Below are 25,264 nucleotides of genomic sequence, written 5' to 3' on the forward strand. Positions count from 1 at the left end.
CAATCAGAGGCTTAATAAATTCCATAAAAATCATTGTAAATTGATATTTCCTCTTATTTACACGTATATTTAATACTTGGTGTGTGAACTTTAAAGGTGCATATAGTAAGAGTGACATCTTGTGGTCAAATGCGGGTACTTCAGTCTGTGTATCAAACCAAACCAGTCCACTCTGAGCAGCTGTTGCCAGCTACCAATCAGGAGAAGATTTTAGATGATGAACAAAGATGAGTCCAACACAAAAAGTTGTTTAGTATATCAAACTGATTCAAGTTCAGGCCCTGTCCACACGTAGCCAGGGTTCTGCCAAAACGTAGATATTTTTCTACGTTTTGGCCTGTCATCCACACAAAAACGGATCTTTTTAAAAACTCCGGCCAAAGTGAAGATCTGCGTTTTCTCCTTTTTGGGTGTCTGCGTGTGGACAGACAAAACCGGAGTTTTAAGGTCCGCAACGTCACTTTCCGCGACAAAAAAATGCTGACATCACGTGTGCGACCTGTGTTTACACTAGCCGACAGCATGGAAGCCCTCAGGGCTGCGCTTGCTTTATCAATTGTCCAAGCGCTTTTTGCTTGTTTGTTTTTGCAAGCGGAATTACTGCTCCTTGTGGAAGACCACAGACGAAGGACGAGATTAAGAACGGGGGAAGTACTGCCGCCTACAGGTCTGGCATGTCCTTAACAACGTATTTATCCAGGTACGTGTGGACAGTTTTTTTTTAAACTAGGTGGTGTGGATGCAAGTTTTTGGAGGGGCGGATATTCGTTTTTTAAAAAACCCAGCTACGTGTGGACTAGGCCTCAGAGATGTGGTGTATCAGCTGTTGTTTTAGTTTGCTAATTAGTTAGAACATTTCTAGATATCGGTTGTGAAAATGGGTCCCAAATCCCATTAGCATATATCGGCCATTGGCTGATCGTGACCTCTACATATCGATATCAGCAATAGAAAACCCATTTCTGTCGACCTGCATTTAATACAGTTGTGCTGCTCATCTTGCTTGAACAGAATAATGATTATTTCAATTTTAACTGGTTTTCACATTAATTAACCTGCTATATAAAATATTCAGTCACTTTCTTATTATTTAATATTTTGGTCAATCATTTAAAACAATTCCACCAAGTCACTCTGATCTATTTAATTTCTCAACTCCAAATAAGAACATCAGTAAAATTGTAAATAAGAATGTTAGTTTGGCAAGATTTACATCCTTTCTGGTTGACTGTGAAACTTTGGCTCTTACAATTGTGGTAAATCTAATTTAAATGAATTGAAATGGTATTTTTGTTTATCAAATTAAGTCTTTTGTCCCCCTATTTTTTTTCTGAATTTATTGTTAGAAACTTCAGGAAACCGATGATGGGATTTTAGAGAATACTCTAAGGAAGGAGTGATTCCTGTGATTGGACAGCAGATGGCAGCACTTCCAGACTCTAAACCAATCTCTGCAGAAGTAACAGACTCAGGAAAGGGAGGGAGGGCTTTAAGAAGTAAAACACACACACACTCTCTCACACGCCTGCCTGCACATACAGTATGCTCTTACATCATCATCAGAGGAGGGGCTTCGCTGAGTGTGAGGACTGCAGGCAACTACTGTAACAGGGATGATCTGAAGAGAGAGACAGTCACCTGAGCATGATTCAGTTCAGGTGTGAGGACGCTGCAACACAACCTCCTGCTTAGCCAGAGCATGAGAGTCCTGCAGAGGCAACACACACACTCACACGCTCTCTCTCACACACGCACATGCAAGGCGAGACGTGACTTTGGTGACCTCAAGGCAGCAGCATGGCATCACCCCGGCACTACCGACATTCTGCAAGAGACATTACCAACGTGATGCAGAGGCTGCAAGGTAGGTGCAAAATGCTTACTCACTCACTCGCTCGCTCGCTCCCTCACTCACTCACTCACTCACTCACTCACTCACTCACTCACTCACTCACTCACACTGCCCCAACTTGGTTTGCAGGGTTTGAAAAGGTGACCTAGAGCTTGGCGTTGCAGAGATGTTTGTGGATAAAGGAGGTATTCACTCCATCCTTGAGCAAAACACGATTCATCTGAAAGATTCTGGAATTCTGTTAAACAGAGATTTGGTGGAAGGGCGTAAATGTGAGGAATGTGCAGTGTCACAGTCTGCAGTTTGCAAATATGGAATAATTTTAGGGTTATGACAAGTTTTGATTAATATTCTGCTGCTTTGTGCTTTACTCAGCTCGTTATTATGTTTTAAAGTAAATTACTAAATGAAACTGTCCATCTGCAGAATGAATCAGAAGTTTGTAACTTTATTATTGTGGACAAGTCAGAGTAGAAAATGTTTGGGGCTAGAGAAGGAAGCAGACCTCTCATTTAACCCAGCAGACTTCCTAACTGCCTCAAATGCAGCTTTAATGTTCACACATTTTTACTTTTGAGGTAAAAAAAAGTCACTTCTTGATCTTCTGCAAACTCTTTATTCTTTTATGCAGATTTGCTCTAATTACCTCACACGTTTTTGCGTTAAATGACGTATCCCTGCATGTCACGATCTCACATCTCCCTCTGACACGGCCAGATTGATGACACCTGCAAACTAGCAGTGAAGTCAGGTGACAGTAGAGCAGAGAGCCAACATGGCTGCTTCCTGTGTGGCTTCTGAGGTGGCAGTTTCTGTGAAAGCTGAGGGCAGCATCATCAGCCTCAGCGTCAGTAGCCACGTGGCTCCTCTGCATCACCGTGCAGGTGTGTGGATGTGCACTTTGAATCCCAATTGTGCTCCGGCTGGTTTAAATTTAGAAAACACTTTCCAGGCCGTCGCTTCAGTTTAAAGGCAGATTCCACAGAAAATGCAGAGCTGTGCACAAATGACATATTCAGTTAACGAAAGTGGCCCAGATTTAATATTACAGTATTATAGATGTATTAGTTTTCCACTGCAAACAGTGAATAAACACACACTCAGAACAGATCATGCAGGATCTTGCAAAATGTGATTTCTCTAAGAAATGCTGAGTCTTTTGTGTCAAACTGAAGGTTTTTATACATAATTACTAAGTTTTACTGCTAAGGCTTTGAATGTAAAAGAGTTTGACCTGTTTTTATTTCCTAAGGAGTGTAGAATCTTAATTCTTTGTGACCTTTTATTTAGTTTGCTCTACTTTTTTCTCTCTCTCCTGGGACATGAAAACACACGCAAGCTGTTTTATTTTCTTTAAACCAGAGATAAGTGCTCATCCCCCCCCCCCCCCCCCCCCATGTGTTAAAGGCTAACATAATTATATGTAATTTTATTATTCACCTATTACATCTACCACATTCCTCTGTTAAACTTACATTTGATGCAGCTTTGACGCTCCTCCTCGAGGCTTAATTTGTACATCGTCAGTAACAAATCGATTCAGCATCGTAACAATCAGAAGTTCTGCCCCAGTTTTGGAGGCTGTTTTTCTCCTTTGGTGCACCTCTCCATCGCTGTGAAAGAACAGCAATTAGTGACACCATATGGCGTAAGGCAGCGAGGCTGCTTTGAACACCTCCCAGCCTGAACTCCTCCATATGCTGTGGAATTTGTGTATCTGTTGTCTCTCGTTAATGAGGAAAACCCCGGCCTGCTCCCGCTACCTGCTTTCTGTGCTGCGGCTTGCGGAGGCGTACATCTATGCTGAGGGGTTGCACCGTCTGCACAAGTTTACTCAATCTCGTTCTGTTCAGAACACCAGCTTGAGTTTTTTTTTCTGCCCCTCCTGCATGAGCTGTGTAATCCTGAACTGGCGATTTACTTCTGCTGGGATAAATTAACCAGAAATGGACTTTTGATAAGCACCTTGTAGATAAGTTTTTAGCGAGGGGATGCTGAGCAGGCTGAAGCACATCTGGACGACTTATGGGAACTCCCAGACTCCAAGCATTGATGGATTAAACGGGAATGAGGGAGGCAGCAGGAAGAGAATAAAAATAAGACTGAACAAGCAGAGTGGGATTGAAAGAGAGGCACACCAGGTCTCCTGATTGCTTGTGGGTCTGGCACAGATCCACGTGTTGGCATGTGGCCAGGGCGACATCCTGTTGCCAGGGGCGACATTATGATTTGGCCACAGAGAGGAAGGCCCAAGCAGACGGTCACCTTGAGCCATGCCAGGCTCCTGGTTAGCCGTGACACCATCATTCATCGTCTGTCGCTCTGGTTACCACGGCATCACACACGCTCATGTGCCACTGCTGAGAGGTAAAAATAGCAGCTCTGCATCGTTTCCCTCCCCATCGCGCCGCCGGGAGTTAACGGTTAAGCCGAGTGGTTAAACAGACCCAGGGTGAGCCTGGTGGAGCAGGGTTATTCGTTCTGCTGCTTCTTTCCTCATCTTTCCAGATTGTGTTTATGATTTGTTGCCATGGTTACAGTCACAACCAACACCCTGCAGGCTTTGTGGCCATCTCTGACTCAGATTCTTCTTCTTTAACAGAACAATATATTTGATTAAACTGTGCGCGCATGTGTGTGTGTGCGTGCGTGTGTGTGTGTGTGTGTGTGTTTGTGTGTGTGTGTGTCCCCTAGAGGATATTTGTGTTTAATCCTGCAAGTTCCTCAGTGACAGCCTTTATTACAGATCAGATTATAATCTCTTAACCTGACAGACAGCACAGCTTTGAGTGACGCATCACAAGATAAGCTCCAAAAGGTCCCATGTGTAGAGCAGGATGGCTCGCATTCGCCCGCATATTACCTCTAAAATGTCACAGCCTTGCAAAGTTCAAAGTGCATTTCTTACTTGAAGCTTGAAGAAAACAGTAAATACATTTGGAACGATTTAAATAAATAATAAAGAGCAATTCAACCCAAACTCTTGACGGTTAATTTAGTGAAGAATAAAAGAAGCACTTTTAGCGGGGCGATAGATTTGATCCTGAGCTGCAATCTTTGCACATTTTCCAGCATTTTCAGCATTTCTAAAACACATCTAAGGCTGTTTGTGTCACATCGAGCTGTCTGGAAGCTTTGACTGACATACTGAACAATGTGCATGCAGATAAAATCCTGACACCTGTGCTTTTGACCCAGAGACACAGTCAACCCCTGTCCAAAATACTCTGTACGTTCTTATCTTTCATCCACAGACACCTCAGTCCGTCTTTTCCACCCACCACAAAGGGATTGGGCGATGTGAAAGTTCGCCTCCAGCAGTAAATTAGGAGGTCTCTGTGATGCCTTGACCTCCGGGAGGTCAGCTGATGAGTTTTTTTTACTACTAAAAGTATTGTTAAATAAACATTAGGTGCAGAAATACTTTAAATATTTGAAGTTCTATGTTTGTTGTGCACCTTTCTGTTAAAGGCAAAATATCCACTGCAACAACTAAATGAAGTAGCAATACTGCATCTATGACGTTTCCTTTTGCTTTTTCCTCTTTAAGGTACAAAATTACACATTTCATCAAATAAGCACGCGTCATACTTCTAATTTTAATAATTCATGATGCTCAGGGACTCAGGAAAAGGGGACTTTTTAAAGTTTGACGCAGGATATAACACATGTTTTTAAGAAAACTGGTGCACACCTGCTGATAAGCACAAATCAAGTTGTTGTGTGAAGCAGAGACTTTGCAGATGATTCTGGCTCTCCTCATTCTGCAGCAAAGATGAGATTTAAGTGAATTTACTGCTGTGGTCGCTGTGATTCATGTAGTGTGCTGACGCCGGTCCTTTCGCTTTTTCTGTCCCCGTAATGTGTGGCAGGCCACTGAACCTGGATAAAGAGCTTAGACTGTCTGACCCACTCCTGCACTCTCACACACGTGAAGCATCACACACACACATGCACACACACACACACACACACACACACACAGTCTTCAGTAACACATGATCCTGCAGAGCAGCACAGAAAGATTGAGCTGAATATATTTTTGAAGCCAAATTGAGTCTTTGTAATGCTCTTAGTTCCCCTGAGTGGTGTTTTGATGTGACCCTTGGTGCCTCCGCTGGAATAGATGCTTTCTATTAGCCGCATATTCAGTTTGTTAGTGGGTGTGTGTGGTGGTCAAATTAGATTGTCTTCTGCTAAATGGATTTATGTTGATTAAAAAAGCAAGAAAGAAACGTCTAGTGTTTAAAATGCTACATTGGTGATATTATTGAAGGTTTCTGTGGAACTTTTACATTTTTTCTTTATTCTTTTCCAACATATATTCATTTTCAGCCATTTGGTTCAATCTATTGTTGTGCATTTACACATAAATGTGTGTTTCTGTGCTGCAGGTGCTGAAATTGCCCAAATTACCATATCAGTGTCCTGAATGTAATGAACGCTGTGATATTTGGACATTTTTGTCACCGACAAAGTGCCTTCTGTGCACATCTGTTACTGAAAAGGGTGTGATGGTGCTTGAAAGAGGAAAAGGGGTTGTTTTGATAATCACTTTGACTTGTTCTCCCCTTTTTACTCCCTTTAATGTGGTGTCATTATTACTGAAATGTAATTAGCTATGCTAATGGGCTGACATTTGGACTTCCGTCTCGGCACTTTACTGGGAGAAATGTGTTGTAAATGAAGTGGGATCACAAATGGAGAGGCTGAATGGACGTGTGAAGGTTTGAGTGGAGGTACTGAGAGTGTGATGGAGGGTGTTGCCGAGAGCCGAGGGGCTGAAGCACTCCACAGGAAGTGCTGAGAGCGGTTTTTTAAAATTAGGAATTGTTGGGGTGAAAGAGCTGGAATCAGGAAGTGGATAAACAAGCTTGTAGAGGAGAAAAGAGGCTGAAAAAACCTCTATAATGTGTGAAATTTCCTTGCAGAAGTGTGTGTGTGTTTGGAGAAGCTGTTAGATGTGAAGCAATTACAGAATGCTTCTGCAGAGCACAATAAAGCCATGCTTTTAGAGCTGGGTGGCTGTAACAGACTGCTCTGTTAACGTTCTCTTCTGCAGGAGAAGATGCATTACTGCAACAGAAATGTGTGAAAAAGCTTCTTCTCAGCATCATGGGATCAACACAGCATCTCTAATGATCATTTCATTACTGCCTTAACCGTCTCTCAAACATAAACATCCATTAGCTTCATTAATATGGATGTTTTATGGTCGAATTAAATCTTCACACAGACACTTACCAGGATCGATACACACAACTAAAGCTGCATCTCTCCACTAGGTGGCGTTGTGTCTCTTTACACGTCTTTGGGTTTAAGCAAACCCAAATATCCTCAGGGTGAGTTTAGTTGGTTTTTCCTTTAGTGGTTGAAAAGACGTTGTTCCTGCTCTCCTCGGGAAGCGCTGCGTCCCGCAGTCGGACCTGATTGTGTGCGGGGCGCTGACTCACATCCAAACCGCCACGGCCTCAGTGCAGGATCTGCTGTTTTGTTGGGCTGCCAGGGGCTCTAGCAGGGATCCAGACCAGCTGAGGTTCAGTCTGGCTTTGTTGTTTATTTATTTTTTGCTGGTAAAGCCTGAAACACTCCTGAGATCTGCAGCCTAAAGGAGTCAGTTGGTGCGTTCTTGCCCGTACAGTTGAAAGGAGAAAGTCTCCATTCTGCTTGTTTTTATTCTCTGTGTTTGTGTGCCTCTGTGCACCTGCTCACCTCCTGTTTTTTCCCAACTCCCATGGTGAAGTCCCGTGAATCCTCCATGGCTTGTTTTGATTTTATCTTGGGGGTATTTTTAAAAACAGTTTAATACCTACTCTTATGCTATCAAAGAAGGACACTATATTTAAACAAAAAACAAAACAAAACATGTTTTATGACATTTATATTTGTTCATTAAATGTAGCAATGGTTAAAGTTTATGTCCTGTTTCTGCTGTTTTAAACAGGCTTCATGAAATCATAGCTTTTGTCACACTGACCTGTCTGCAGGTTCAGCACCACGGAGAGTTCCCCACACCCCAGAATTCACCACAGCTCCACTGCAATAATTCATTTGTTATCACACATTTATTTATTTATTAGTTGTGAACAGTTAGTGATAATAGTTATTTAGTTGTGCTGGCTCATTCTGCACAAACAGCAGTATGTTAAAACAATAGATTTTTATCTGGTTGCAGCAGGTTAAGTCAAGGATTTTCTTGCAGTGGAGTTATCGACCGCAAGTTTAAGCAAAGCGAATGCTCCACTGAATTAGGCTTTCCACTGGTGTGTAATTATGGATTAGTGAGTAAAGGCAATGTAAATGTAAATATAAAAACAAGCCTGGATAAAAATTTTCCCTAAGTTTATCTCTCATTCATGCATGCATCGTCCGGCGCAGTAATCCTGCTTAAAAAACATTTTAAAGCAGCGACTGCACTGTGATGGCCAGTTGCAGGGCTGCAGGAGTGTCAGCAGGGTGATTATCAGCAGACAGATAGCAGATGACAGCTGCTATTGGTTATTGATGACTTTCATAATTAAAATCCCTTATGGGGAGAAGCCAAAGAACAAAAGGGAAAAATCACACAAATGATGAATGGTGCTTTCATCTTTAAGGCTGATATAAGACCCACCAGGCTCTTCAGCGTGATGATTGCTTTCCAGGAAAGTCTCTGAATGCAGCTTCAAAGAGGAGCTCTGTGCTTTTAATATTTCCAGAGCTCGTCCTGGCCTCGTGTTTGTGTGTTCATGTGTCTGTGCTCGTCAGATGGGAAGGAGGGCGTAAAAAAACCAAAACAGAATGGAAACAGTGATGCAAATCAGCCATGAAAATAAAAAGGCTTCACTGTAGTGACATTTTCATTTCTACAGCAGAATACAACAGGTTGTCTGTTTATGAAGGAACTGAGGACTCCTCACAGCCATGATGCTTGAACAACGCTGCTATTGTGTATTTAGATTGTTTGTTTTTAAATAATTGTTATTTTGCATGATGTGGTTATGGGGTTAGTTATGCAAGACACACAGATGAATGAGTCAAGCACTTTGGGGGGTTGCAGGACTCTAGACAGTGCTGTGTAAATACAGGCCCTTTGCCATTCAAAGAGGAAACTAGACTTAAACGAGATTTAAACCAAAGATGGTCCATTACTATCAAAAAGCTACTTTAGTTTAATATAAAAGTTTGCTAGAATTCTGAGAAGAATTATTCTTGATATTTTGGCATGATTTATTAAATTAGAAATTGCTGTTGGTTCTTTTGGTTGTGGTAGTAAAAAGTTCAAAGGTTAGCATATAAAAGACAACATTATGGAAAATCACACTCGTACTGAGTAAATATAGCTTTCATAGTAATCTACAAGTATTTTACTTTCATTTAAGGCGTGCAACACTGAAAACTAATTTTTAAGGATTATTTCTGATTATAATCCAGTCACTCTTGGTTTTTCATGCAGGCTGAACTTGAAAATAGTCTCCTACACCTATCTTCTTTATTAGCTTCTGATAGAAAATAGATGGTGAAACTCTAGGATTAGAAAAGCCTGACAGATCTACTTCACACTGTCACTTAACGTTCATGGACCTTCACTCTCGGCGGGAAAGGCTGTTGTTGGTTTAGCATTCAAGAAACAGCAGTGACCGTCTCAACTAGTATAAGCTAACTTTTAGCATTAGCAACTTCACCGTGCAGCAGAACTTCTCCTGGCTTGTGCAGATAAAACATCAACGCTGCAAGTCAGTGGCAGAGTTGTGTAGCTGTTATCCAATCCAAGATGTCCAAATATCAGGAAATAAGACTCCATAACCTGCCGTCTGAAGCTCAGCTGTGAAGTGCTAGTTCCTGGAAATGGTGCGCTGGTATATTTTTTCCCTTCATGAAGAACTTACTAAGCATTCATTTCTACAAATTGTCTAAGACCACTGAAAATGTATTGATTGAACAAGTGATCCACACCTTTAAAGCAGAAATCTTAATTTTTTTCCCTCAGAGGGCACCATCTAGGGGCAGAAAAATATATTGCATCTTAAGCCCGACTTCTGTGATTACGACTGAATGCAACACCTCTCAATCATCTTTAGCCGTCTAACAGAGCTAAAACAACTTGTTTTTCAATTATTCTAAAAACTTGCTTCTCTTCAAGAAATGTCACCAGCTCAGTGTAGGTACGTCAGCAAACACTGTGATTGCCATCTGTATGTGAGCAGATGTCTAATGCTATTGGCTAATGATGAGCAGCACTCAGTTCATATTGAATGGTGCTCTATGGGACGGACATAGCATAAAAATTAAAAATGACATATTGCTTACAAATATCACTTTTATGGATTGCTATACGTCAATTCTCTTTGTTTACACAATTAATGAACCATAAGTTAAGAAATAAGCATGAAACATTTTCTAATTCTACTTGTTCGCATGATTAAATAAACAGTGAACAGTTTCAACAAATGAAATGAAATCTCTCTACTTGATGCTATGAAAGCTAAATAAACGGGGCTTTCTCAGTCCTAGCACCGTCACTCTGGAACCAGCTGCCACCCTCAGTTAGGCTGTCCCCATCTCTGAATTTGGCCCTCTTTTATGTTGATTTTAATTCCCTGTTTTCATTGGTCTCTTTATCCCTTGTTTTACCCATTTGTCTTCTAGAATGTTTTACCTTTTTTTGTAATATTTGAATTGCTTTTATTTTCGATTTATTCATCATATTTAACTTTTCTCATGTACTGTGTTCAGCACCTTGGGCTTCCCGACAGGGTCGTGAGAAGGCGCTTTATAAATAAAGCTTTGATTGATTGATTGATTGATTGAAATATCCCAAAATGCAACATTTCAGCTGAGTTTGTAGTAAAAAAAAAGAGCAAATGATTGCATCAGGAAAAATCAAGGCCCACTTGTTCCTCTGGATAATGAACTCTGATTTATCTATTCTGCTCTCTGTTATTCTCTTCTGTGTTTTGTTTATTCAGTCTTCATATAGACCACAGATAGACTGGTGCACTGTTTGTGTCTGTGTTTGGGAATAAAACATATCCTTTTTGAAGAGAGTGCAGTTATAGATCAGACAGAATGGCTTTTAGAGATGGTCTGCTCCCCTGCAGGCAGCGTAGAGTAAAAGCTACTTGTCCCAGAGCACCGCATGATATCTTTCTGAGAGAGAGAGAGAGAGAGAGAGAGAGAGAGAGAGAGAGAGAGAGAGTTATTAGGAGTGCACACTGGGAATTCCTGCACGTCTGTCGCAGCATTGCTGTGTGAGAGCGTGTGTCAGAGTAAAGCTCCCCCGTCACCCTCTAATAACCTGCTAAACATCCTCCTTCTACCCACCCACAACTACCCAGTCCTCCCTTTCTACCTCAGGATGGGCTGCCGTGACATCACTCATTCCCACGCGCTCCCATTGGCTGGCAAAAGGAGGGAAGTGGACTGTTCCTGCAGCCTACAGTGAAAAAGCTGGAATACAGAGAGAAAACGTGGGAGGACCGACGTAGAGAGTGTACGAGAAGGAGAAAAGAGAGGAGGGGGACAGAGCAGGAAAGATTGATGCTGAGGCGAGCCGGCACTGCGCAGCACTTACACACACATACACACGCACGCACGCACACACACACACACACACACACACTCTGAGTATCACACGAACTCCCTCATCACACTCCCAAGCTGCTTAACAGGCAGGAGAAACACAGAGTCTGACTGACTCTGCAGACCCTCACTGCAGGACAGGACAGAGGACGTGAAAGGCGAAAGGACACCCGAGAGTGCAGTTCCATTTTTCTCAGCGTCACCTCAAAGCAACAGTTCTGCTGCCATCATCTCAGGAGGTCCAGCTTTCCTGAGAGCTTATTGAAGACACCTCTCCAAAACAAGAGGAACAGCTGCAAGGACAGAAGCAAGGGCAAGTGTTGCTTCTCCCAGAGGTCCTTGTCGTGGACGTCCTCTCAATGCCCTCATGACAACAGGCAGAAACCCACGACAGGAAGCCAGAGCTGCGAGATGGCATGCCGAGTAGGGGACGAAGCCTCCCCAAAAAAGACCACTTCCCTCAACCTGGCGGCAGGGTTCTCCCACTACCTCCGTGGTAAGTGGGGCAGTGTGTGTTTGTGGCTGCGTGCCCTAGAGAGACAGACTCTCTGAGAAATTGAAGTTCACCATATGTGCATTCTGCATGTGTGATCTGGTGTGGGACTGCAGCATGGGCTCTGTATGGGTCCATGTGTAAGTTATGAGCTGCTGCATTTTGCAGGGTTGATTGGTATTTGTTTGTGCAGATTTAAAGTTTCCATGCTGGCAAAAAGAACATGATTGAATTAGAGTTTGGAGGTTGCTTCAGCGAGTGAAACACAGCAGACAAGAAGCACCTCCCTGCACGTCTCACGCTGCAGGAGCCTGACAGCCGCAGCGTTGAAACCCTCTGTGTTTTTATTTAGACGCTAAACGTTTAACATCCTGTAAAAAAAAGGTTCTGTGGTACATTTAGTTTGTTTTTCTGCAGTCAACAAACAAACAAACTAGGGTTTATAGTATTTTGTTCATGTCAACGTCACTGCAGGGGGTCCAGAGTGGGAGGTGTGAAGGTTTGTGGATAAAACCAGCGATGCAGGAGGTGTTTAGAAATGCTTGGTTGCTGAGCGTGGCTGTTTCTCTTTGCGATGATGAGAGAACTTGAGTCTCTCTCTCTCTCTCTCTCTCTCTCTCACTCTCTCTCTCTCTCTCTCTCTCTCTCTCTCTCTCTCTCTCTCTCTCTCTGATTTTGTGTGTGTGTGTGTGTGTGTGTGTGTGTGTATGCGCAGGAGTCAAAGTCACCTCGTCCCTGAGATTGAGAACCTGGCACATACATGTTCCCTCCTCGATGGTGCTGAATCTGTTCTCCCCGTTTTCATCCAATACTTTAACCCATCAATATTTGATCATTTTTGGACCCAATCAAAAGATTAATTCATAGAACAGGAACCTGCTCAGTGGCACGTATGACTATGCCTGAATTTATCTGCATTATGTATGAACGGCAGCCTCCTCCCACCCTCACATCCCTGTTCTCGTCTGCCCACTGACACACTAACCAACTTGACTTTAATCAGTTTGTCAGCATATTTCATTAAGGTAAAGCACTATGTCACACGTCCTCGCCTTCTGATAATGGGCTTATCTCAAGGATATTCCTGCATAGTCCAGATGGGACCGAAATAACACAGACACTGTAAATAAACAAGGAACGCATTATACGCATTCTTGGCTTCCCATACACGAGATGCTTGATTTATTGTCTTGTCCTCATTTAAGTTAAGTGGCTTTTTAGGGGACATCTTTAACAAACATCTATGCTGTATTGATTGTGCCCTTGCTAAATGGCCTTATCGCCGTGGCGACCCCATACAGCCTCATGGGAAGGCAAAAAGGTGCATTTGGAGTAAAACTGGTTTCATCTGCTGCCCTTTTGATCATCTAAAGGGCATTTTCAAGATCACATGTTTTTGTCCAGAAAAAACGAGGTCTGTGAAAATGTCATCTGTAAATGTCAGATGGCGTCCATCAGTTACGCTCGTGGAAGGTAAGACTCAACGTGACTCTGACACATCAGACATGAAACGATAAACCAAAGTTAATTAGAAGCACCGTCCTGCCCTGCAAACCCAATCAGCCCTCACACCCAGACGATTAGAAGATTGCGTTTTAATCCCTTATTTGTTTATTATCGCATGGGACTAAAAACGATGCTTTGGGCTCTGATTTGCAGATGAGCAAGAGGAGGTGCAGAAAAGGACATTCACAAAATGGATCAATTCCCACTTGGCCAAGGTAAGACGCTGATTCCCTTCTCCTCATGTTGTACTTGTGGATTTCTTCCCCAGAACATTCCTCCTCAGGAAAAACAAAGTTGAGCTGGTCATATGACTGACTCTTGCCAGATTAGACCACACATTCCTGCTCACATGCCGTTCGGATCTAATCTGGCTGGTAGCAAAGATTTACTGTCTCATTATAAAACCAACATTACAAAACACTGCATCCATTCTCTCTGCAACTTCAAATCAGTGATTTTTATCTCAGCACCCTCCCAATCTAATTAGAGACCAATTTAGGTGACTCAAGATAAGAGAAATCATTCATCTGTCCCTTTAAGGTGTTCCAATGACAGCCTAACTCACTCGTAACCATCACACTTTATTCAGCTTCTCACTGAGGTGATCTTCATATGTCTGTAATTATTGTATCATGCTGCATTGTGCCCCTCAGTTACACTCATTACTGCGTAAATGCTGTGTCTGCGAGGGCTGGGCAAGGTGAATATGGCACGGGCAACACAATTAGATGCTATTTCAATCAGTGATGCTCCTTTCAAGGTTTTCTTTTTGATTATGGAGACTGTGGCGGCTTCAATCTGCAGAGACGTGGAGCAGAAAATTCATTTGAAGAGCTCTCTGATGGTGATAAACCATGACGTAGTAGTAAATGTCAGCTCTCAGGACTGTGCTGGCAGAAAAGAACACAGGATGTCATTAGTAGCGAGCAGCATGTGTGTGTGTGTGTGAGTGTGTGTGTGTGTGTGTGTGTTTTATGGGGATGGGATTGGGTTTGAGGGATTAGAGATTTAATGATGGCAATCCAGTCAAATTCCAAAATGGAGCTCAAAGCAATGGTTGAGATGGACTATTTGAGGAAAGTTTGACTTTAGCAGCTGAGCTGAGCTGTGTGTCTGCTTGTGTGTGTGTGTCACAAGCCAGTGTTATACCATTTTCTACAACCATCAGATTCTGTGACTAAAGAAATGGGTTTGATTGTGAATTGTTCATTTTATTTAAAAATGTAGCTTGCTCGAACGACAACAAAAACTGCACCTTCAAAGAGACACTATGCAACTTTTTCATATTTTAAAATAATTTTCTTGAGCCAGTATGTGCTAAAATGACCCTTTACAGGGTTAATGAAAGACCACCCAGCCCTTGTTGCCCGTTGTGGCCAGAATATTCCGTTTGCAGCGTCAGAGTTGCTGGTCTGGTCTGATGGACTTGGGAAAAATGGAGCTGACATACCTGGTGCTGCAGTCTGCTTCCAGCATGTTTCATGCACGTTTTAGATCACGAACCCAGCTGATTTGTGTAATTTGGTGATGAACCACATCTGTAGACACTAATGAAGGCTGGGAGACATTTGAGCTGTTAGATTATAGTGTTAAAAAGACGAACGCACAGCGAGATTATTTTGCTTTCAATTCTACTAAACGGACACTAGGGGGTGCTAAAAGAAAGCCAAAACTGCCTAGTCTCCCATTAATAAATATAACTTTCAATAATAGAAGGAAAGTCTTTTAACGAGGGCTGCATTCCATTTCTAAAGCATGCTGGCTGTTCTGTGGCGAGTAGAATGTGTTCTAAATGGAAGACAGCCTTTGTTAATACCCTTGTTGTGTCCTCCATGGAATGGGTCTGTTACCTGTCATAGATTCATAGCTCTTTGAACGACCCTGAAGAAATAGAGATTTGATTTATTATTATTATTATTATTATTATTATTATTATTATTATTATTATTATTATTATTATTATACTACTGACAACCATCTACAGGCTTTTAAAATGATGTTTGCATCCACTGCTATGAAATATTTTTGTTTAGAGGTGTTTTAAATTGACAGTATGGGGCAGCAGTAGCTCAGGTGGTAGAGCGGGTTGTCTCATGATCGGAGGGTCATGGGTGCGACTCCAGCTCCCGCCAGGGGTATCCTGCTGCTGTGTCCTTGGGCAAGACACTTCACCCAACTTGCCTGTGTTAGTGGTGGTCAGAGGGGCCGACGGCGCCAAATGGCAGCCTCGCCTCTGTCAGACCTCCCCAGGGAGGCTGTGGCTACAAATAGCTTACCATCACTAGCAGTGTGTGAATGTGAGAGTGTGTGAAAGCGTCTTTGGGGGGTCTAGAAAAGCGCTATATAAGTTCAATGCATTATTATTATTATTAGCATGTATTTTCCCTGACAATAGGGGCAGTACATACCTAAATCATTTCATACAAGTGGCATTTTTGTGTTCGAGTAAAATCTGACCAACAGATAGCCATTGGGGTCAAAAATCCCTGGGAGCTCAACCTCCAGCAAAATGACAAGCATCAGACTCCCCTTCATCACTAGCAATGAGCGAAGAGGTAAATGTGTAAAACGAAGTTTATGAATGAAGAAACGTTTGTAACTCTTTGCTACAAATCAGTAAACTCGTTTTGTCCATCGAAGGACACGTGGCATCCAATATGGCGTCGCCCAGAGACTTAGACCCGCTTCCATGTATTTTAGACACGACTCTTATGGTTATATTTTAAAAAGCTGCCAATATTTTTCAACAACTGGGCATCATTAATTCATTTTAACAACATTTTGATGAATATTTCCAGAGATTAACTGTAAAATCTACACATTGTCTTTCTTTTAGCCTACGTTTTGTTCAGATTATTCATTAGCTCATCAATCCAGACCATTCCACAGAACCCCACTTCCGATAATCTAATAACTATTTGTTTGAAGACAGTTTAAAACCTCTGAATTCATTGTTCTAACAGCTCCTGTTTGGCTACACAGGCCTAAAGATTAGCTTGCTATGATGAACAGGCTATTGGCTTTCTCCCAAGCAACCATTTTCTGAAGGAGATTGGTTGATAAGATAAAAAATATATATAATTAAAGTGCTTTTCAGGTGTTTGTCATAATTTTATCTCTATGCTTTGAGTTTTAACAGCAAAACCAACCGGCAGCTTGTTTCAAGTCATTATTTATTGTGTTGATTTAGAGGAACGTTTATCTTCTTGCCTAATTTTTTTAAAAGAAGTTATTTAGAAAACAGATGTTGAACTATAAAGTGGCTGCAGCACAGAAAGGGTAACAAATACCTTTAAAATTTTTTTTATAATTGGCTGTAATTACCAAATTCAGCCCATTGGAGGACAAACCCATACTTGATCTTCATGCATTCTGATCATACACATCTTCTCTCCCTCTCTTGGTGCATCCTGAAATTGCTCACCCTTTCACCTGGTGCCTGGCGTTGCCATAGAGACACTGATTGGCCTGGTTTTGTCTTCAAAAACATTTTTAAAGTCCCACTGGCACTTTGTCGTGATTAGAGAGAACATTTACTTACTTCTAAATGCAAGAAAAAGATAAAGCGGTGCATTCCTCTTTTGTTTGGACTTTATTGTATAAATTGATGAGATACCGTGGAGTTTTATGAGTTTAATTCAGACAACAAAGACCGTTTACTCCTGTGACTGACTGAGTTGTGGAAACACGGTGAATCTTTATTGATTTCTAAACAACCAAAAGGTATTTTAACCAACTAAAAACTAGAGAGAGACTGAAGGACACCGAGAAATGGAAGGAGAAGATTTAACAGTTGGTTTAGCTTTGCTCTCAGAGGGATGGATCTTCCTCCTGGCTATGCAGATGATTAGGCCACTCCAGTTATCACAGGTCTTTAATTCAGCGCCTAAAGGTGTGTGAGTAATCGTTAGGTGAGTTGAAACATATCGTGAGGGCTTCCTTTCGCTAACACTCCCCTCCCCCTTACTTTTCCACTCCACAGGTACAACAAAAGAAGTCTTATGAGCTCTGCTGAAGATTTCTCTACTAGAGGAGACGTACTGGAGCTGGTAATTTATACAGGAGATTAATGGGTATCATTACTTTGAGTAGTTCTCCAGATTAACTCGGCAAATATATGAAGAGTAAGAGAGCAGTTGGGTTTTCATTTAGATATAGGGCGTAGTGGCGGCCACACAGTCACTCATGTTTGCAGAGAAGTGCGCCCGAACCCTCAGCTCAAGTCTGTGGTGAGTGGCGTAGGGCGGGGGTGCAGTGAGAGGACCCCAAGTTTCCATTTGACAAATCCTTTCTGAGAAGGTTAAAGCTTAATTATGGAGTGGTCAGAGGTTTCATCGTCACTCAGGCATCTTCCAGGAAAATGGCTTTAGTTCAATAATCAGCGAACCGAGTGTTCTTAGAGATTACTCCATCAGTAAGTGAAGCTCCTTTAGTTTGTTTACTCCTCTGCTGCCTGTTTTATATGTATGTGTGTGTGTGTGTGAGAGAGAGAGAGAGAGTAGATGAGTGGAAATTTCATTTGAATGCTTCAGACAACTGACCCACCAGCATAAATTATATTTACTGTGTTAAAATATTCCATCAGACATTTGCGTCTTTTGTACCTTCTTTGGTGTGTTATCAAACGCAAGCTGTGAATGATCCCATGTGTTTTTTAAGTTGCAACCACATTCATAGTTTTACACGCAGACAAAACAATATTTGGCGTGTCTGCAGAACTGCAGTGATTGGTTGAACAGCACAATGACGCAAACTGTGACTAGCTCGGTCTAAAATGATTGGTTGGGTGAAATCCCAAGATTCTAAGAGCTTGCAAAAGGCACGCTGACACCATTTATGATGTGAGTGTCTAAATATGGACCCTGGCCCTAAAGGGTTAAGACGTTCTGTGGCTATTTTAAGTGTACTTCTATGTGGCTTATTGAATTGCCTCAGATTTTAGAAAATTTGCATCTTACAGGACGGATGGGCTAAAGGCTAGTCTGGTGATGCAAAAACTGAAACTGATTGCTTACTCCTTAAAATGGCTCCACCATCAGTTATAAATTAAACGTTATTTTAGCAAAAGGTTTGATAAATTCCAGCAGAACTTGACTCCGGGATGCCCCAGAAGCTCTAGATTTAGCTTATGATTGAGCTTGTTAATAAAGAGTTGCATGTAAATATTCATTTCATGAAAAACTGCTGGTGTTGAGGTTTATAAAATGACTTTGCTTGAACTACTGTTTAAGAGATTTTGTAAACTGGAGCTCTTTCAGATTATCTGGGCTGTGCTTGAACCAGCTGTTAGCACACGCAGAAGCCGTTTCTCTAAACTGAGGTTGTTCAGAATGGTATCTACAGCAGGTGACATAGTAAATATTTATGACTTCTGCACAGAAACACATTAAAATTGACGAGAAAGTATTTTCAAGGAAGACCATTAAGTGGACGATAACTCTTTCTGATTCACTGTAATATCATTCAAACCCTCCAGACTTCTGTCTTGCTGCTTTTCTTTCATGCCGCTGATCTTTTGGGATCCACAGAGTCGAGTGTGTCTGGGGAATAACACAAGAGCTCACACAGGCTAGCATCCTCAAACTCCTCTGTTCTCAATCAATTATGACCCAGACATTTGTATGTAATTAGCTCATTAAGTTCTTGATTTATTTTTTAGCACGTGATGCTGCACAGAGAAGATGAATATTACTTCCTTATTTTGTAATTAGTCTGAAATTTCCTCATTAGCTTTGGGATTATAACGAACAAATAGGTGAATTTAACTCCAATTAGCTCCTGGTGCATTTCATCCCTCTGAGTCGGGCCTTTGTAGGAGCCTTTTCTGTCATGTTTTGATTCCTGGGTGAAAGTGCTGTTGGAATTCTCTCATATCCAAAGCTGTGAAACGACATTAGAAGAGGAATTAGTGTGAAGAGCTTCTGTATTTTCTAATTAATTTTTGAAAGACGTGGAGTTAGTGTCGCCCCTCTCTGCCTGTCGGCAGCGGTTCGTCGTTTTGTTTCTCGTCTTTCTTCCAAATTAAATCCCTCTCACATGTTCGATATGTGTGGGTTTGCGTGTGTTTCACTTCTGTGTAGAAACACAGACACAACCACTTCTGCCTTCTCCTCACTTCTCTGACTCTCTTTGCTGCTGCTAATCTCCCTGTGAATTACCCCCCCAAACCTCACAGCCCCAGCATGTGACTGTGCTTTTAAGAGAAATCCTTGATGTGGCGGAGGCGAGCGGCAGAGATATGTGGATTTTCTCGAGTCTGGGAGTCTGCACCAGGTCAAGGAGGAAGTCAGAGATAGTTTGAAATCATCAGCATATTTTTGGATTTGAAGACACCCCCCCCCCCCCCCCCCCTTTTCCATTCAGACTCTACTTATGGGTGAATCCAGCTGTCAGTAATGCACAACGCTGCCAAACTGTCTGTGCTCTGAGTACCCCTTTCTCAAGGATTTTCTTTATCCATGTTGCACATGTTTAAATAAACGTTTCCCAGTGTAATATATGTATTATATTATGGTTTATGCCAGTGCTTTGCAGCTGGGATTGGGATAATGTGCAGAACAAAGTGCTTGTTGCATCCTAGCGTCCTGTGCATTTAGTCAGTAAGACACAAATCTGTGGTGTTTGCATTCCTGAAGAACTATATTGCCTTTGTTTGATGTTATACCATGAAACATTTTTGTAAACACTATTTATACAACTTCTTATCCAATAAAAAGCTTCACGTGAAATGTTTTCTGCTAGATAGATAGAAAAAGCCTAAAGGAAATTCTAAATAAGGAAAAAGTGTAGTTCTAGTTAGTTTACAGAGAGGCATAAATGCAGACCAAAAAGTAGGTCTTCAAATGAATAAAAATGTTTAAAGACAACTTTTCCTATTTTTATATCATTTTCTTGAGTCAGTACGTGCTAAAATAACCCTTTACAGGGTTAATGAAAGGCCACCCAGCCCGTCACCCCCTGTGGCCAGAATATTCCACTTGCAACTTCGGAGTTGCTGTTGAGACACAATGTAGCTGACATGCCTGGCGCTGGAGTCTGCTTCCAGCACGTTTCCTGCATGCTTAGATCATGACCACAGCTGATTTGTTTAATTTAGTGATGAATCACTCCTGTAGACACTAATGAAGGCTGGGGAGACATTTCAGCTGTTAGATTAAGGTGTTAAAAAGATAAACGCACAGCAAAGAAATAGGTATTGCTTTTGGTTCAACAAATAAACACTAGGGGGTGCTAAAAGCAAGCCAAAACGGCATTGTCTCCCCTTAATGGTAAAAAAGGTGCAGAAGTCGATGTAGGAAGACTGAATTCAGACACGGGGAAACCAGAAGAAAAAGGTGCAGAACCTGGAGAGCACCCCTACAGGGTGAAATGAGAATCACACCATAAACATCTATACCTCAAATAACAAAATACATCATTGCACCTCCCAGCTGGAGCATTTCCTGCTCTTTTACTGGAATAAACTTCATGGGAAATTGATAGTTTATTTAAAGAGGACATGTGGGTCTCTGCTGCTGCTATAAAATCTCCAAACATGAAAAAACAACATCCATCCGTTTTCTGTCAGTATTTGTTTTGAGGAATTATGTGCCTAAAACAAGCCGATTAAAGAAGTCCTCATTTGTGATGTCACAAACAGCAAAATCAGAATTAGAATCACCTCTCACATGCAAGAGAGAGCAACTGCTGGAGCAGCAGCAGCTCTACTCCAAGCCCGTCCCAAATATTCAGGTCTGTTAGCTTCTCAGCTAACAGACCTTTTTTTTTTATTTTTTTTTTTTTACAAAAACCAGAATTGTGTCATCGACGGGGAATCTCCGTTCCTAACCAGTTCAGATGTCACTCAGCACAGATTACTTCTGTACTACAACCCTTTTACATTTGCCCAATATAGAATTCAACTGAAGACACTGAAAACCATGGAAGACACAACAATATGATACCGGAATGCAGAGCTGCCACCCATGAAAAATACATAAATTACAGCGATATTACATTGCAACATGATAATCTTATTGTTCTAACGATATTATTTTCTTGTTCTGATGATAAAAATTTCACTTTAAACAATATAATACAATGTTCTAACAACATACAGATATATATTATTGAATAAATAATTACATGAATGATGATTATGTTGTTCAGTTGATAAACATCTGTCTATGAATGTGAAAATTAAATAAGTATCTGTTAATGTGGCATCGCTCTAATTTTATTTTGTGTGGGTGGCGGTTCTAAGCTAACAATGAGTACAGCACCATTTACTTGTCATGAACACGTGCAAGAGCTTACATGTTAGCAGAGTTTGCTTAGCACAACTTACCTGCAGGGGCTAACTGGGTCTAACGTAGCATCATGGTCCAGCCTTGTTGCATTCTCTAGCTCCTGGCTCTCCAATTCCTGTGCTGCACAAACTGTCGTTTAGGTATACTCCTGGGGTGAAGTAATTCCAGGAGAATAGACTTGGTACGCAACTGAGTTAAGAGAGCTAAGACTTAGCTCTAGCACTTAATCCTTTGCCGTGCAGGGTCTGCTGCAGACATAAGTACTTCCCACTTAATTAACAAAATTGCTTGATCACCCTTAGATGATTTTGTTTGCATCGATAAAGGTTGGAAACAAATGCAAATGGCGGTAGGGCTGCTTCAGAGCATAAGGAAAACAGCCTTTTATGCCACAATAATGCTGCGATAACATTTGTCTTCCCTGCCGCCACTGACATATTTCTGGTTAAAAACCCCGGAAAGGGGGGGGGGGGGGGGGGGGGGGGGGGGGTTAGGCAGCTCCAGCTTGTTTTCTTAAAGTGACAGAGCCCTGAAATGGCTCATTCTGGAAGATTTTGAAAATGTCAAAAATAAAACTGCTGAAATCACAATATCTGAGGTGGATTAAGAGCAAAGAACTTGATAAACAGATTCGTATCGACTATAGAACTATTACAGTTTTAATAATGTTTACATTAAAGTCTATACAAATTTTGCAAACTAGGGATGAAAAATACTTTGCACTTTGTTTTGCAACCTGCTCTGACTAGCCAGTAGCTTGTCACTTTAGTTCTAACTTATCACTATTTCTTCAAACAGAGTTCATTCAGAGTGGTTTGCATGTCGGTTGTCTGATGTCTTTGTTTGCTTGTATAGCACGCCCCTCCTCTTGAAGTGAGAGACCTGTTTGAGGACATCAAGGATGGTGTGATGCTGCTAGCTCTTCTGGAAGTCCTCTCTGGACAAAAACTGGTGAGCGTTCACTCTTATTCTACAACACATCTCGACATGCTGCTGAAAACAGTGGAGATGTAGAAATTTTTTATTCTTAGCCTTGGTGGGGCCGCAAACTTAATGTAGGGAATGTAAAATGAGCTCCAATTACACGAAAAGGCTTATTGATTTGCCTGTATTAGGATGTTTGAATTGTGAAGGAAAGCCCAGATTAACAAGGACAGATCAGAGTTTGCACACACACACACACACACACACACACACACACACACACACACACACACACACACACACACACACACACACACACACACACACACACACACACACACACACACACACACACACACACACACACACACACACACACACCTAACACACACACACAGACAGCCTTGAGGATTTTACTTGGCCAATATTGCCTGAGGACTAAGTCGTGTATGTCCTATTGATCTGGCCGTTTGTAGTCAAACACAGCTCTGATTGGCCCCCTGTAACTTTCTCAAGTTAGTTCAGAATCAGAATTTTCCATCTTTGGAGACATTCTTTTTTATATCTTTTGAAACTAATGAATCTAAACTAAACAAATGTTCTTCCACAGTTCCTTTCTTCCTCTGCTTTCTCTCCACATCTATTGTTCTCCTGTTTTCCTTCCAGCCATGTGAGCAGGGCAAGACGCTAAAGAGAATCCACTGGGTCACCAACATCGGTACAGCTCTCAAGTTCCTGGAGGGTAGAAAGGTAAGAGGTCAACACCTCGTTTTGATGTGTTTTTATCCCCTCCGTCTTTTACCGTCTCGCTCCCCGCTCAGCCGGAGCCTCGTGGGTGTAAATATTGAATCTTGACCTTCAGTGACCCCCCTCTCTCCTCGTCTCTCCTTTACAGAGCCCTCATTTATCCTGAAACCACTAGTTTGCTTTTGTGTTTTCCACTTTCTTTTGGGCTAATCTGACTTTGCCCACCATGAATTTTTCATGTATATTATGTGCTTGGCTGCCAGTTAGTGACAAAAAAAAAGTCTTTGAAAATCAAATTATTCCCCTAATTCTGCCCCTTTAATTGATTTTTGGACCTGCACATTACTTGCACTTCATATTATTAGTCCCCCTGCCCTGTTTTTCCTCTTGTTTTTTTTTTTTTTACACTTTTGACTAAAATGTGCTTCCCTTTTCCTGATTTGATCAAAACGATGTGATCTAAAGGCATCAGCTGTGTCTTCATGAGATTTTATAAATCATTCTCAAAGCTTTTCACAGCTCATCCCTTGGATATACATAAATAAAGCCATAAGTAAGAGCTGTGGAGTCTGCAGCGACATTGATTTGCCTTCCTCGACTGTGACGGGGTTAAAACTTTAAATCCGTCGGCAGTAATCTGCTGTCTGGAGATGAGACACCAGTGGGCACTCTACCATGTACTTGTATGTCTGTGTGTGTAGGCGACTGTCTGAATCTGAAAGTTGAGATTTAAATGCCAATGTGCTGCGTGTGTCTGATTTATACACATTTTTGTCTTCATTTTGAATGATGCAATACATTTATTTGATTCGTGTCGATGTTTCGTTCTGTTTGGAACCACGTTACATGATTTAAGTTCTCTAGACTAATGCAGCTCACATCTGTAACTCACAATTATTTCTAAATCTTTGATTTCTTTACAGAGGTGTGACATTGTGGCATCATCAAGTCATCTCCATGTCATGTTTTTGTTCTGCTCAGCAACTGAACCAGGTTAATTCACTGTGCTGATTGAAATCACCTGGTTTAATTGCTAAGCAGAACAAAAACACAACATGAAGATGATGATGCCACAATGTCACACCTCTGTTTCTTTATCCTTTTGGAGAAAATGGGACCCAGTGCCTCCCTGTTTGACACTCAGCTTTAAATGGTTGGATTGGGGGTTTAACCACCAAATAGTTCCCGAGCGCAGCCACTGCTGCAGCTCACCGCTGCAGCTCACCGCTCCTCACAGGGATGGGCCAAATGTGATGTCATTTCACCAGTGTGTGATGACGACTAACGGGATTTTACAACTTTTACAAATATAATCTTGGTAAACTCATAACCTCAGCACAGACAAAATTATGGGGACCCCCTTGGGGGTCACAGACTCAGACTCTAGAGACCCACATCTCAAAAACATATTGAAAAAGAAAAGAATGGCATGAATGCTCATATTTGAAGAACAAGGACAAGCTCATTCTGAATCAAATCTGACAATCTTTACATGGTCAGAAATCACAAAAAAATGTTGTAAATTTGATTCTTTCAGCCTGTTGGCACCGTTCAGTGCCACATTGTTGCATCAGTAGAATGATTAGGTGTTTGCTTTGAGCTCTACTATTACTTTACACATTGTTTGTACCTGAAGGACTTCCACCACGGCTGCTTGTTATATTTTTTGTATCTGAGTAACTAAACACTTCCCACAACAACCTGCTGTGCTTTCTAATATAAAATCACACATTTTCTTTATCAGCTACCATCCCATATTTCTCCACTCTGCCCCCAATCTCCTCCTCCATGCTGGTTCAGCTAGGTGTAGTGGTTGTTATTGCCTTATGATGACCTGTTGTGTTGCCTCATCTCAGTAATCTGACTCTCTGATAATAAAGAATACTTCATCAT

General features: G+C 41.6%; 1 protein-coding gene across 9 annotated transcripts in view; it reads left to right on the top strand.

The window, feature by feature from the left end:
- The first annotated feature begins 1,663 nt into the window (after positions 1–1,663).
- syne1a (spectrin repeat containing, nuclear envelope 1a) overlaps positions 1,664–25,264 on the top strand; it is a 138,191-nt gene continuing 114,590 nt past the window's right edge. For 6 of the 9 annotated variants that reach the window (XM_054747916.2, XM_054747912.2, XM_054747913.2 and 3 more), the window contains exons 1-4: positions 11,675–11,909; positions 13,566–13,627; positions 22,556–22,651; positions 23,291–23,374. In XM_054747916.2, coding sequence (XP_054603891.2) covers positions 11,825–11,909; positions 13,566–13,627; positions 22,556–22,651; positions 23,291–23,374 — 327 coding nt within the window. In that variant the 5' untranslated portion in view covers positions 11,675–11,824. Of the gene's footprint in view, positions 1,865–11,536; positions 11,910–13,565; positions 13,628–22,555; positions 22,652–23,290; positions 23,375–25,264 lie in introns of those variants that run through there. The other 3 variants (XM_054747909.2, XM_054747906.2, XM_054747908.2) reach the window with 3 other exon arrangements.

Source organism: Nothobranchius furzeri, chromosome 2 (genome assembly GCF_043380555.1).
Source record: "Nothobranchius furzeri strain GRZ-AD chromosome 2, NfurGRZ-RIMD1, whole genome shotgun sequence".
Classification (NCBI taxonomy): Eukaryota; Metazoa; Chordata; class Actinopteri; order Cyprinodontiformes; family Nothobranchiidae; genus Nothobranchius; species Nothobranchius furzeri.